We start from the raw sequence: 15,243 nt of genomic DNA on the forward strand, positions 1-15,243 counted from the left end.
GGAGAACTAATTTCAGTTAGTACAAAAAGTAGAAATAGATATCCTAAAAGTCCACAGTACTGCCACACTTTAGGGACAGAAAAATACATTATGTATAGTATAGACCAACAGCAAATGGCTCTATGACTATATGGCTACAGTCAGAAGGCTGTGGATTCTCACATCCAAGAGAATTGGGCCAATTGATCAAACTTGAGCGGAGTATCATTTGGATAAAGCGTCAGCATAGTGTGATCCGATTCTCTCATGTGAGAGAATCTGTGCACACTGTTAGAAGACGGAGACCAAGATTTCTCCATCTTCTCCATTGTGTCAGTGTGCAAAAAATCACAAAATGACATCTGAGTGCAGTCCGATGATTTCCACGCACTCATTGACTTGCATTGCTCGGCCCCATAGACATTGGTCCGAGTGTGAGCCGATGTTTTCTCTGATCGCACTCAGACAAATACAGCCTTATATATATTGATATACTCTCAACATTGCAGTGACCACGAAGAAGGAAAAGTCCATGGAATTTTGGCACTCAGAAGATGAATAATCATGTTAATAATATACAAATGATGTATAAATGGAAACAAAACTTTCAAAGCCTCTCGATTTATCCATCAATGAGTTAGCGCCATGTGCGGAATTACACGCCCTAGCATGATATCAGTGAGGTTATTAATGGTTGTTTGAGGAATGTCACAAGTCCTACTCCCAGGATTGTGATGTGGGGTGGAATAATGTACAGTAGCCTGACCCCTCTAATTTTCATTCCAGGTACTATAACCTCTTGAGGGGACATTGATTTGGTGGTAGAGCCAGTGGGTACGGCCATTTTTCAACTTGCCAATACCGTGACACATGTTGCTTGTGCTACTAGAAGCCCCCTGCGTGGCTTACACACCCCAACATGGCATGCGGTGTCTCTGGGCTTGTCTCCCATTGAGTACTTTTGAGATTTCAGTATTTGGCAATTGCAAAGGGGACTTGCTGATTTGCCTTCTAAGGTGCATTCAGAGTGGCAGAACATTCCTCAGACAACCAAGTGGAGAGGTGGTGGGGGAGAGGTATGAAAGAGATCATTCACCCTGACATTGAAAAGGGACTATATATTTGTCATGTATAATTGCCTTATCTGGTGTCCTCCCCTGAGACCGGTATTACTGCCTCCACTATGGCCACCACAGTAGCATAGAGAGCAGTGGTAAGTCTCAATTATACCTCTAAAGCAAAGGAACGGCAGGGGAGACTGTTCACATTTACCACTATGCTACCCATTTCACAAGAGGGCACCTTTGATGTAGGACGCCCAGAACACCAGTTTCGGTTTAGGAGACCAACAGAGGCCACCAGATAGAGAGTATCCGTGACAAATGTATAACTGCTTTTCACTCCCATGGTGGAGAGTTGCTTTAACCCAAGTCCCAAGTTGAAGCAGCAGAATTTTCTATTACTTTTGAAGCTTTAAATACATTTGACGTCATTATACTCCATGTAATTTACGCAGTAACAAGCGCACATGTTTGTCTCTATGTAACATATGTAATAGCTTTGTCTGCTGTCTTCTTGCACATGCTTTATCCATCTGTAAAGCTTCTGAAGGGACTGGTTGCTGGGATAGGTAGCACTGTATTGTGTGAGGCCAGGTGTACTATGCTTTGACCATAGACAGCTGTATCCTGAGGTTTCACTATGGTGCCCAGCTTCTGCCCGGATGACATTACAGCAGACAAACAAAAGCATTGACAAAGATTTCAATGTTTCTTTTGTCTGGTGAGGGCTTGCCCGATGGTGACTCTGCTTAAAATAGGTTTTTTTTTTATCTCCGTTAAAAAGAGTGCGTTTTCTTCCCACTAGTGAGCCGTGTTCAGATCCTTCTGTTGGCAGCTGTAGTGACTCAGAAGAAGCTTCCATCTTGTAGCTCTTAGGTTGGTCTCATTTTTTTTCCTTTCATTTTAACTTTCCCATTTTCTGTTCTGTTTTGTCTAATTTGCGGCTTTAGTGAAATTATTCTTTTCTCCTTGTTAATTTTCTTTTGACATTCTTTCATTATTTTACGAGTACCTGTCCTGATCCTAGCCAAGCACTTAGATTGATTATACAAATTTGTGCAGAATTTTATTTTTCAGTGCTTTAATCTTTAATATCTAGACAACAGTCATGCATTGAAATTACATAGAGAAGCCAAGTTCTGAATAGCTGATTAAGGAGAGAGGGATCATTACAATGCAGGACTGGCTGATCATTCTGAATATTAAGCACAATTCTGTGTTATTTAGGAATGATTTACATCTGTACGCCCTGTTGATTGCAATGCCCAGAATCATCATTTCTGTTTCTCTAGTTTTCTGAAGTAATTTTTTTCAGTGGATTTAGTATTTGTACCTTACTCTCTATACGTTTTTGCATAATTTTTTAGGTCATCTTTCTTTAAGTAATTTTTCATTTTTCTCAATAAGAAATGCAACTTTTACCCAAATGTCATTTTTTTGGGCGAATTTCTCTCCAGTCCTTCCTTGGAGTAAGGTTTCTAGAGGAGTTTTCTATTTGACCAGTTTTTAGAGAAACGTGACACTTTTTAAATGTTTTACGACTTTTGATGCTGATTAGTGAATAAAAATGTTTAAAGCGCCATTCCAGCGGTTCAGCGTTTTTTTTTTTTTCTTGTATGTCAGTGCTGGAGTGGTGCTTCTACTCTCTATACCTAGTATTTTACTTCCCAGCTTCCATCTTCAGCTATTCCGGTGCTGTTGCAATACCGCACTGCCATCTTGTGACTGCAACTTATGATGGTCTGAAAGTCAAAGGTAACAGTCACAAGCTCTCAATGTAAATCTGAGAGTCTCATTCTGTCTTTGTTCTGGCTATCCTAGACTTACCTTGAGTTGTGACTTCCTGATTGCTCCAGCAAACACTGTAGCAATCCGGCAGGTCACAAATTGCTGGAGGCCCAACAGGAGCAACAGAAGAAGATGGCAAATGGTAAGCACAAGACTAGGGTCAAGTAACTTGGATTAGTAGCACCACTCCAGCGATGCAATTAAAAAAAATCGTTGGAGTGGCGCCTTAAAGATAAAAAAATAGGGGCATTTTTTATTTTGTACCAAAAACTTTATGCAACATTTTCAAGAATTTGGTGCAAAAATACATCAGCAAATACAAGACTGCAACTAATTGCATATGATGACTTGGGCCCCAAGCTTAGGATTGCCAACCATCCAGAAATACCAAGACAGTCCTTAAAAATTGGTCATTTTTTTTGCCTTGTCCATAAATTTTTTTTTTTTTTAGGTGTCCGTGATTTTTTTTGAGACTGGACAAACTAGTACAGATTATTTTGACTGTAATTATTATCGACTAGCTGAAGAGCCCGGCGTTGCCTGGGCATAGTAACCAACTGTGGTTAGTTATAACAAATTATAATGATTATATTGCACATAAAAACATTTCACATCATGTATTCAACACTACAGATTTGCAACACAAATTAACTAAACGGTTACCCAAGTATTGATAGTATTTTATTTTCAACTCATTCAAGATTTTTGGTTTTTCCTTTCGGTGCAAAGATGAACAGATTTTTGGCAGTTCCAACTCTTGAACAGACCACGTAAAGTTGACCATGAGAAAAGCATGGAGATTGCAAATCAATCCCTACTACTTTCAAGGACTGTCCCTGAGCATTGTTAATGGACATTGCAAATAGCAGTTGAACTGGAAACTGGAGGCGTTTAAAATCAAAAAACAAATCAGATGGAATGAGTGGAATTCTTGGAATGAAAATGTCCTCTCCTTTGGCACATCCTGTTTCTGAGCTGTGTATCTAACCCTATCCTGTGTGATAATGTCTGCTGAGCTGTGTACCTAATCCTCTCCTGCGTGATACTTTCTGTGAGCTGTGTATCTAATCCTATCGTGTGTTACTGACTGCTCAACCATGTATCTAATCCTATCCTGTGTGATACTGACTGCTGAGCCGTGTATCTAATCCTATTCTGTGTGATACTGTCTGCTGAGCCGTGTATCTAATACGATTCTGTGTGATAGTGACTACTGAGCTGTGTATCTAATCCTATCCTGTGATACTGACTGCTGAGCTGCGTACCTAATCCTATCCTGTGTGATACTCACTGCTGAGCCATGTGTCTAATCCTATCCTGTGTGATACTGACTGCTGAGCTGTGTATCTAATCCTATCCTGTGTGAAACTGGGCTCCCCCTGCAGTCTGTCAGAGGGTGTTCTGTGTTGGCACGGTAATAAATTGTTATTTCCAGCCTTACAGAAGGATGATAACACCATAGAAATGATAAGAATAGGCAAAATTGTTTGGTGAATTGGAACGCGCAGGGTTAAAATTTCGCCTCACAACATAACCTATGACACTCTCGGGGTCCAGACGTGTGATGGTGCAAAATTTTGTGGCTGTAGCTGCGACGGTGCAGATGCCAGTCCCGGACATACACACATACAGTACATACATACACTTTTTCCACATTATGTACATAGGGGCAAAATTATTTGGTGAACTGGAACATGCGGGGTTAAAATTTCACATCATAGCCTATGACGCTCTCGGGGTCCAGAGGTGTGACTGTGCAAAATTTTGTGGCTGTAGCTGCGACGGTGCAGATGCCAATCCCGGACATACACACATACAGTACATACATACACTTTTTCCACATTATGTACATAGGGGCAAAATTGTTTGGTGAATTGGAACATGCGGGGTTAAAATTTCACATCATAGCCTATGACGCTCTCGGGGTCCAGAGGTGTGACTGTGCAAAATTTTGTGGCTGTAGCTGCGACGGTGCAGATGCCAATCCCGGACATACACACATACATACACACATACATACACACACATTGCGCTTTATATAATAGACTTACAGCTCACAGTGGATGCAGCTGATGTCTATATATCAGAATAATAGGCTGTAGACAAATATCCCTTATTTTAATTACTTCTTATGGTTTTCCAATGTGTCTGTAAAAAATTGTCTGTCCTTGATTTTTTTTTTTTTTTTTTTTTTTAATAAGGTATCCAGACAAAAAATGAAAAGCCAACTTGGCAACCCTGGTACATCACCAACAAGAGTTGATTGATAGTGATGCAGAACTATTAATATTATCCTAATGGAATAAATAATGCATAACATATTTACCAATCACTAACGCATGTTCCCTACTAATATACTTACCTGCGATGTCTTCTGCTCTTCCAGGCGCCATTTCGGTCTCGTTCTGCCATCTTGTGACTGCAACTTCTGACTGATCGGAAGTCAGAGGTAACTGTAACAAGCTCTCCATGTAAGTCTATTCGAGTCTTGTTCTGGTTCTCAAAGACTTACATTGAGAAGTGATTTGCGGTCCGCCTAGTAGACAACTGGAGTGGCGCCAAGAACAGAAGACGAGGGTGGCTGGTAAGTATTTTATTATGGACAGGAAATATGTATTAGTGATGCCACTCCAGTGGTGAAGTAAAAAAAAAAAAGCCGGAGTGGTGCTTTGAGTATTGTATGGCCTGCTGCATTGTATAAAACATCAGTCCGTTAATTTGACCCGTGTCTACCGCTTCTTGTGTTTAGATTTTTTTTTTATTTATTTCACCATTGTCTTCTGTCATTGAAAATTATAAAGACACAACATCACTTAACACAGATCATTGTGAGTAAGCATGTGGGAAACAAGCACCGTGTACTCTGTAATGTTAGCAGGTCCATAACATCCCGTATAGAGCAAAAACTACCGGACTGTCTGGTCTAACCTTCTTCCACACACAATGATTCTTTGTTCTGGCGCTGGATATAGCATATACCGCTGCTGGTTTACTATGCTGAGCGAGCAGCCTGAATTACAGGTTTGTCAGAGGGATGTTACAGTTGCTGTGCCGACATAACATGCAGATTATTATTATTGCACAGTATCTGTTATGATTCTCTTTTTTTCCTCTTCGCCACGACAGCACCCACTGAGAGAGGGAATCCGCCCCCGGAACAGGAAACCTACAGAGAGATAAATGGGACGGTCCCCCTCGCTCCCTCAGTTTTGGTTTCCTGTTCCTGGAAAGGAACCCGCAGAAGAGGATGCCTGGTCTGGTAGCCGCCTGCGTGCAGAATATGAGCAGCAGGGGCCCCAGGACAGGAGGCAGCGTCGGGCGGAGAGGTGTATTTCCCCCCCCCCAGAACTGGTGTAATGCAGGTGAGGCTGGAGGCGAAAGTGGTGCCAAAGCTCACTGGGGGCATGGCTATACTCCCTCCCCCCCCCCCCCCAGAGGGGGTAGACGCATTACAAACGCCATCAGGCGTACTGAGGCCGCGCGCCCCCCCCAGAGTGGCAGAAGGGCTTGTGCGGTGTGTGCTGAGCGGCGCTGCTGGGAGTCATACCTGCGGCAGGAGAAGGCGTGGAGGGGGGGCGCAGACGCGCGGTGTCGCCGTCCGCATTCTCATTTGCGGTGACCCAGCGCTCCAGGAGAGGCAACCCGGAAGTGGAGGAGGACTTCCGGGATCAGGCCGAAGGCAGAGACCGCGGGACAACGCCCGCGCATGCGCAGTAAGGAAGAAAAAAAAAAAAAAATGGAGGACGGAAAAAAAAAAAAAAAGAAGAGAAGGAGGAGCAGCTATAGCAAAGGCTTTAAAAGGAAGCCACAAGCACAGCGCTAGTGCGCAGTCATGTCGTCCTTAGATGACCCAGCTTCACTCCCATTAGGTCAGCTAGTGGTATCCCCACTTGGCAGTAGACAGAGCAGTGCTACGAGGAGAACCAATAGCACCAGAAGAAGTGGCAGCGCTAGGAAGGAATCCAGTGGGCCTTCCAGGCAGGATGAGCCGTTAGAGAAGAAACGTAAGGAAAAGAAGTCGTCCCATGCCTCGCCTCAGCCTGGGTCCCGGACACCGCAGCCGGTAGTTGCTGACTAAATTCACGGGTGAGTGTTTTTTGGTCAGGTTAGATAATTGATAGCCTTCTCTTTCTGGTCCATACCCCTTTTAGGCTAAAAGAACAGAGAAGGCGAAACATAGAGAGTGTGCCTTATGTTCGCAGCCCCTCCCGGATGGCCACCCAAAGAGATTATGCCAATCATGTGTTGAGGAGGCCTTGCAGGAGGAATCCTCACGGAAGAAGGAGGATATCCGGGCACTGATAAGAGAGGAACTACGGGCCTTAGGCGGTTCCAGTAGTCTAGGGGGTCACTCCTCCGTGAGAGACATACGTTCATCTAAAGGAGGAGTCTCGCTGGCGTCTAGGTCGCCGTCAGATACCGGAGAACTAGATTCCGATAAGTCCCAGGAATACCTTTCCTCAGAGGACGAGGATCAGACGTGTTTCCCCACGGACAGTGTCAGTAATCTCGTGAAGTCTGTCCGAAATACCATGGGGTTGCCGGAGAGTAAGGACCCCAAGACCCCTCAGGACATAATGTTTGCGGGTATTTCCCGTAAAAAGGTCCGAGCATTCCCAGTGGTCCCAGCTGTAAAAGACCTAGTTAAGAGGGAATGGGAGAAACAAGGTCAGAGGACCTTCCTCCCCTTAACGTCAAAGCGTAAGTATCCCTTTGACGATGAGGAGTTAACGGCCTGGTCGAGAGCCCCCAAGGTGGATGCGGCAGTGGCCTCTACCTCCCGTAGATCCTCCTTGCCGGTGGAGGATTCGGGAACTTTGGCTGATTCTTCGGATCGTAAGACCGATACATTCCTCAAAAGATCTTGGGAAGCTTGTACGGCAGCCTTTAAGCCCGCAATAGCAGCCACGTGTACGGCAAGATCTATGTTAGTGTGGCTGAACGACTTGGAGGACAATATTAAGAATGGAGTAGCTAGGAGTAGGCTTCTTTCCTCTATGCCCCTCATTAAGGGAGCAGCGGCCTTCCTCTCCGACTCCTCCGCGGATTCTCTCCGGTTGTCAGCTAGAGCGGCAGGACTGACCAATGCAGGCAGGCGGGCCTTATGGTTGAAGGGGTGGAAAGGAGACACACAAACAAAAACTAGATTGTGTGCTATACCCTGCCAGGGTAAGTACCTGTTTGGTACAGAACTGGATGAGATTTTGACAAAAGCGGGGGAGAGGAAAAAGGGGTTCCCTAACCCGTATGTTCCGTTCAACAGGAGGGCCTACAGGAAGCTGCCGTTCGGTAAAAAGAAAGACTTTAGACCCCAGGACCGCTGGGGAAATAAGGACCCCAAGCAAAGAGGCAACCTATTCGGGAAACGTCCCTTCAGAGGAGACAGATCCCGATAAAACCGTTACACCGGTAGGTGGCAGGCTATTAAGATTCAGCCGCCAATGGACGAAGGTGACATCAAACCCGTGGGCCCTAAGTATTGTATCATCAGGCCTAAAATTAGAATTCGTTCGGTATCCACCGAACTCCTTCTTATTGACTTCTATGAAGTCCCGATCTCAGCAGGAAGCACTGGAGATGGAGATTGCGGTACTGCTAACTAAACAGGTCCTAGTGGAGGTCCCAGACGACGAAACAGGGATGGGCTTTTATTCTCCTCTATTCTTAGTCCCAAAACCAGATGACTCTTACAGGACTATAATAAATTTAAAGAAACTTAATACCTTCCTAAGACTAAGGTCGTTTAAAATGGAGTCGATTAAGTCTGCAATAAAGCTTTTGTTTCCCAGGTGTTATATGGCGGTCTTGGACCTAAAGGACGCCTACTACCATCTCCCCATATATCAAGGGCACCAGAGGTTCCTGCGGGTAGCAGTCTGGTTCAGAGGTCGGATTCAGCATTTCCAGTTTGCGGCAATGCCATTCGGGCTATCCATGGCTCCTCGGGTATTTACCAAATTAATGCTGGAAGTAATGTCATATGTAAGGCTGAATGACACCCTAGTTGTCCCTTACTTAGACGACCTACTCATAGTGGGGAATTCTGTTTCACAGTGTGAAGCAAGAATAGCTAGGATTATCTCATCCCTACAAACACTGGGTTGGCTAATTAACTGGGAGAAATCCAGACTAGAGCCAGTGACCTGTCAAAGGTTTTTGGGCCTGCAAGTAGACTCCGTAACTGAGGAGTGTTTTCTGCCAAACGCCAAAGTAATGGCCATAATCGACAAAGTACAGAATGCTACAGGAGGACCCGTAATATCATTGAGACAGGGCATGTCCTTGCTGGGGTCACTGATATCATGCATTCCAGCGGTGCAATGGGCTCAGTTCCACTCTAGAGAACTACAGTGGGCTATTCTGCAGGAGATAGACTGCAGGGGCGGCTGGAAGGGAAGATGTCCCTATCGCCCGAGGTGGTTGAATCCCTAAAATGGTTAATTCCTTCCAATCTATCGAAGGGAGTACAGTGGTGGGTGACTCCCTCCAAGATACTCACCACGGATGCCAGCCCCTTAGGTTGGGGAGCCCACCTAGAGGAGCACATGGTACAAGGCTGGTGGCGTGAGAATGAAATAGAGGCCTCCTCTAATGTAAAGAAGCTAACAGCGATTTTTTTACACGATATCTCACTTCCTCCCGCAGTTAAGAGGCGCCCACGTATTGATCCAGACAGACAATACCACCGCAGTGGCCTATATAAACCGGCAAGGAGGCACGCGGTCAATGCCACTGATGTCTATCGCGGGAAAGATTCTGAAGATGGCCGAAGTCCATCTTCTCTCCTTGTCAGCGCTCCATATAAGAGGAGTAGACAACTCCCGAGCAGACTCTCAGTCGCCAGGCCCTATACCAGGGAGAGTGGGTCCTCAGCAGAGACGTCTTCGAAATGATAGCGTCAGAATGGGGCAGACCGGAGATAGACCTATTCGCAACCAGAGCCAACAGGCGCGTAAAAAGGTTTGCTTCTCTCTACAGGTCGGACAACCCAGATATTCTAGATGCCCTCCAAGCACCCTGGGCATTCCAACTAGCCTATGCCTTTCCTCCGATGGTGCTACTACCAACAGTAGTCAGGAAAATAAGACAGGAGAGGGCGAGGGTCATCTTGATAGCCCCGTTTTGGCCAAAAAGACCGTGGTTTTCATGGCTGAGAGCCATGTCGGTAACCGACCCATGGATCCTGCCGCTGCACCAGAATCTTCTCTCGCAGGGACCCTGCTACCATCCACAGGCCAAAGCCCTGCACCTAGCGGCCTGGAATTTGAAAGGGAGCTACTGAGGCAGAAGGGTTTCTCAAAGAACCTAATCAATACCCTGCTACAAAGCAGGAAGGAGTCCACGACAAAAATATATGCTAAGGTGTGGAGGAAGTTCCTGGCCTTTCACCCAACAAAACTAGCTGGTGAAGTACCCATTACGGCCATTCTAGAGTTTCTACAAAGAGGCCGAGAACTTGGACTCTCAGTAAGCACTCTTAAGGTCCACGTGTCAGCCCTAGGAGCCCTGTTTAACTATAACGTGGCAGCAAATAGATGGGTGACTCGGTTTATCTCGGCCTGTCAACGAGCAGAACCGGTGCATGTGCCTCGACTTCCAGCGTGGAACCTTACTCTAGTTTTGGATGCCTTCACTCAGGCACCGTTTGAGCCCATAAGCTCAGCATCAATAAAGTGCCTCTCATTGAAAATGGCTATGCTGGTGGCCTTAGTATCGGCCAGGAGAGTGGGTGATCTTCACGCTTTATCAGTAGACCCACCGTTCCTGTTAACAACACGAGACAGTCTGATTTTAAAGACGGATCCGTCCTACCTGCCCAAACGGGCAACTAAATTTCATAGATCTCAAGAGATATGCCTACCTTCTTTCTATGAGAACCCGTCAACACAGGACGAGGAGAAATATCACACCTTAGATGTGAAGAGAGCCGTGCTAGCCTATCTAGATAGGACCAGTCCCTGGAGGCAGAGTAGGTCTCTTTTTGTCTCCTTCCAGGGCAGCAGGAAGGGGTCTGCAGTTACATCGGGCACGATATCCAGATGGATTAGAGATGCGATCACAATGGCGTATCTGACAAAAGGAGAAGACCCTCCACTGGGGATTAAGGCGCACTCTACTAGAGCCATATCATCCTCCGGGGCCGAGAGGGCGAATGTCCCAATTGAACAAATATGTAAGGCTGCAACCTGGTCTTCTCCATCTACCTTTTATAGTCACTATAGACTAGATTTGTCCTCTACCGAGGATCTAACTTTTGGTAGATCAGTCCTTAACACGGTGTGCCCGCCCAAGTGATTATCTCTGGAAATCTCTCAGTGGGTGCTGTCGTGGCGAAGAGGAAAAACCGGATTACTTACCGGTAATACTCTTTTGTAGAGTCCACGACAGCACCCGCTCACTTCCCTCCCGTAAGAATTTTTTCACACATGGGTCTCCTTGGTGGTGGAGATTATGATTTAAGTTAGATATGTGATGAAACTTAGTAAGCTTAAAACTGCATAGGGGTAAGATAGATGAATCGCCCAAACAGTTTGACTAAAACATGTATGGCGGTTCCTCCGTTGTTCTCGGTAACACAAACTGAGGGAGCGAGGGGGACCGCCCCATTTATCTCTCTGTAGGTTTCCTGTTCCGGGGGCGGATCCCCTCTCTCAGTGGGTGCTGTCGTGGACTCTACAAAAGAGTATTACCGGTAAGTAATCCGGTTTTAATAGCTCTACAGATATGCTCATTTTTATGAATCCAGTATTAAACAGAAAATAAAAACGGACATGTAAAAAGCTGAATGCAAACTGATACCAATCTGAGCTCAAAGTTTCCGTTTTTGAACGAATCCTGTCACTAAACGTTTTATTTCTGTTTTTATGATTCCTAAACAGATCTTAAAAATACAGATAACTGACATGTGAACATAGTCCAAGGGCTCATTCAGATGTCCCGTTTTTCTCATATGGGTGTTCTGACTGCTAGCACTTGTTCATATGATGGTCCATGGTGTGTTTGATATTGATCTGGCTCTCAGATGAAAATTGCCAATGCAAGTCAATGGGCCTGTGAAAAAAAAAAAAAAATTGGAGAGCACTTGGATCCCATCCGTCTGTTGTCTGATTTCCACAGGCGGTTTGATGAATAGGAGAGAAGCATGCGCAACTTTTTTTTTTATTTTTTTCCATCTGTGAAAAACTGATGAAACGCTGACCAAACCCTGGTGATAGGAAAAAAAAAAACTTACTCACTGACCAAACTGACTGTTTTTCTCATACTAGAAAAATCACCCATGTCTGAATGAGGCTTAATGGTAAAAAAAACTTATGTGGTTGTCAAAGGGGATATCTAGGGCTTTATTAAAAAAAAAAAAAAGTACCTAAACACTAACAGGCATGGTAATTGCAACTTACCGGTCTGTTGTGCTAGTCGCCGTTATAAAGTCCCGGATATCCCCATTAAACATTTACTGTAAGAGCACACAAACGTGAATTTATCAAAACTGGCCTTTCATACTCTAGTGGGTTTGTGGTTCAAGACTGGCATAAGATTTGTTATGCCCATGTATCAAAAACTAATTTAAGTCAACAGATGACACAGACCGGTTGTAGCCTATGTGCTAGTGCACATGGGCAATTTCCCACAGAGAACTCAGTTCCACATGAAAAAAACGCAACATGCCCCAGTCTGGTCCTATTTAAGTACAATAGGCATAACCGACAGCTCGTGCATGTGTTATGTGGACAAGCGCACGGAGCTGCTCCCTGAGGCAGTCCCATCTGACATAACTGGTCCACAAAGTTTAGTTCTCATTTGAACTTAACCTTAGGCTAGATTTCCACATACGACTTCTTGAGTTACATGAGCAGATACACATTTTTCACTTTGGATCCATTACTGGCTTTGGCTAAAAAGAAATCTACAACGATAATTGCATGTTTGAATCCAATGTGAATTTTACGACTGAAAAAGGAAAAAGTGAAGGAAAGGGAAAACTTGCACACCAATTCAGTGGGGATGATGTGAATCAGTGGGGTCCAGCATATCAAGTATAGACATCAAGAAAGGTTTTCTATAAATGTCGAGTATTTAAAGGATGGAGTCACAGGATGAGATGGGTCAGGGAAAAACCCTTATTCTTGTGTTTAGTTAACTTTTGGGAAGGCCATGTATAAAACATGTAACCTGCATAAGGTATAGAAAACCCACGACACTCCCCGTTCTTTAAGGGGGCACCGTCGGCACAGAATGACTGTTCAAACCAAGTACAGGCACTTGGTGCATCATTGCAGAGCCAAACATTTAAGTCTACCTTTGCACCTGCTTATTTTCCATCTACAGTATCTCTGCCATTCTTTGGCTCTATCAAGCCAGAGCTGTCAACTAATGCAGTTGTGGCGGAGATAGGTGGTCAGCTGTAATTATCTGTCCGTGAAGCACCAAGTGCCTGTACTTGGCTGTCCATTTGTGACTGGTGTAGTCCTGATCCGTCTTGGACATACACATAACACAACGTGTAGGTTAGTAACTTGCACTGGATAGAGTATCCCCAGTGCATGAGGTAACACTGCCTTGGTATGTTCACAGTCTGTACTTCTGGCCTGATTGGCCCTTAGGCTTTCCATTTGCCCACACTGTCACGACTAGGGAGCTTATCATAAAGATACAGAATTAAAGGACTAAGTAGAGGGTTTTACAACTAATATACTGTAATTTTCAGAACTCCGGCTGGCAGACATACCGTAATTATTTTATTGTAAGGGAACCCTTCATCCAAAAATAAGCACTTCCATTTTAATGGCAGCATTGAATAGGCGGATGGAAAGTTAAAATAAACCACTCTTACCGTCACAAAATCTCAGAAAAGATTAGGAATTCCTAAAATAGAATAAAACTATTCCTTACAATTTATTTGCCGAGCATGGGTTTGAGAATAGTGTCTTCCTCTGTCAGGATGAGAGGGTAGAGCGGTGTTCCTTCCTCTCGCTTCTTGTGTGATTCCCACAGGAATGTGAGGCATCAGTAATGTCATGAAAGGACCCTCCCTAGGTTTGGGACATGGACACTGTCTGGGGGGTGAACACATGGGGACATGGCTTATTTTTTTTGATAAATTGGCTTCCTCTTTTGACTGATAAACCTAGATTGCTGGGATATCTCCAACAATGGAGATAAAGAACAAATGCAGAACTACACAAGGACTATAGTATATGCTCACACATAAATTGATTGAATGTTACATGAGATATATACAGACCATGCTGGTTTATCCAGGTAGCAATCTGGACCAATCACAAAAATTGTACTCCTTTACTAGACTATAAGCATGGCTTTTTATATGTAGCACTAAAGGTGGTGTAATAAGTCATTAGTAATCTGGATTGTGACTGAGGTATCGTACAACATGATGTGACAACATTCAATGGCTGTAAACTGGAATTTAAAGTTAATCTTACTAATCCAAGGCCATTCATAGTCTATACACTGATAGCAGAAAATATAAGGACAAAACAAGTACCATAATGAGTATGATACAAGGCTGTATAATATAGAGGCACTTGGAAGAGTTTTCTAAACTACAAGCTTCCAAGCATTGGATCCAGCTGGCTAAAACGGTTCCCCAACTCCAGTCCTCAAGGCCCACCAACAGGTCATGTTTTCAGGATTTCCTTTGTATTGCACAGGTGAAGCAATTATCACCTGAGCAACACTAAGGAAATCCTGAAAACATGATCTGTTGGTGGGCCTTGAGGACTGGAGTTGGGGAACCCTGGGCTAAAACACACTAGATGTGCTGCTGGAGTAAACAGATTCAACGATAAGATTTCTTTTTTTATTCACAACACGTTTCTACGCCTTGATGGTGTCTTTATCAAGTGAAAAAAGGCATTTTTTTTCACTTGATAAAAGGTGCCAATATGGCATTGAAACACGTTGTGAATAAAAATAAAAAAAACCTTATTGTTGAAGACTCTGTTTAATCCAGCAGCACATCTAGTGTGTTTTAGCCAACTGGATCCAATACTTCCTGGAGGATTCATCCACCAGCCACAGCAGCTGGAGGAGTTATCCACCAGCCGAGGGGCAACAACAGCAGCTGGTTTTTCTTCATGCCTATATATGAGTTTTTCCTGTTATAACTCCACCAGGTGAGCATTAATCAAGCACTTAAAAGGCTTTTCCAGTCTAAAACGACAAGTCTGCAGTCACTCTATGTAGACTTGTGAACCTTCACGTAGCATGGAATGCATACTGTTGGGATTCTCCAGTGTCGGCGCTGGATACGGCAATCACGTGACCCAAGTATGTGATATAAATACTCCCGGACAGAATCTGAGTAGACTGTTTCTGGCATGCTCAATGTAAATGTAATGCGAAAGGCCAGAAACGGTCTATTCAGATATTGGCAGGCAGTATACGTAGCGTTTAC

The 15,243-nt window shown here is 44.4% G+C and overlaps 1 protein-coding gene across 5 annotated transcripts in view; it reads left to right on the plus strand.

The window, feature by feature from the left end:
- SPNS2 (SPNS lysolipid transporter 2, sphingosine-1-phosphate) overlaps window positions 1-15,243 on the plus strand; it is a 162,513-nt gene that overhangs the window by 137,835 nt on the left and 9,435 nt on the right. For 2 of the 5 annotated variants that reach the window (XR_012231974.1, XM_073574650.1), the window contains exon 12: window positions 1,846-1,916. The exons of 2 other annotated variants lie outside the window; for them this stretch is intronic. Coding sequence is in view for 1 of the 3 variants with exons in the window: in XM_073574650.1 (XP_073430751.1) it covers window positions 1,846-1,909 (64 nt within the window). In the remaining 2 variants the exon portion in view is untranslated. One more of the 5 variants, XR_012231972.1, reaches the window with a different exon arrangement.

The sequence above is a fragment of the Dendrobates tinctorius genome, unplaced genomic scaffold (assembly GCF_039654945.1).
Source record: "Dendrobates tinctorius isolate UK_male_01 unplaced genomic scaffold, ASM3965494v1 ptg000007l, whole genome shotgun sequence".
Taxonomy (NCBI): domain Eukaryota; kingdom Metazoa; phylum Chordata; class Amphibia; order Anura; family Dendrobatidae; genus Dendrobates; species Dendrobates tinctorius.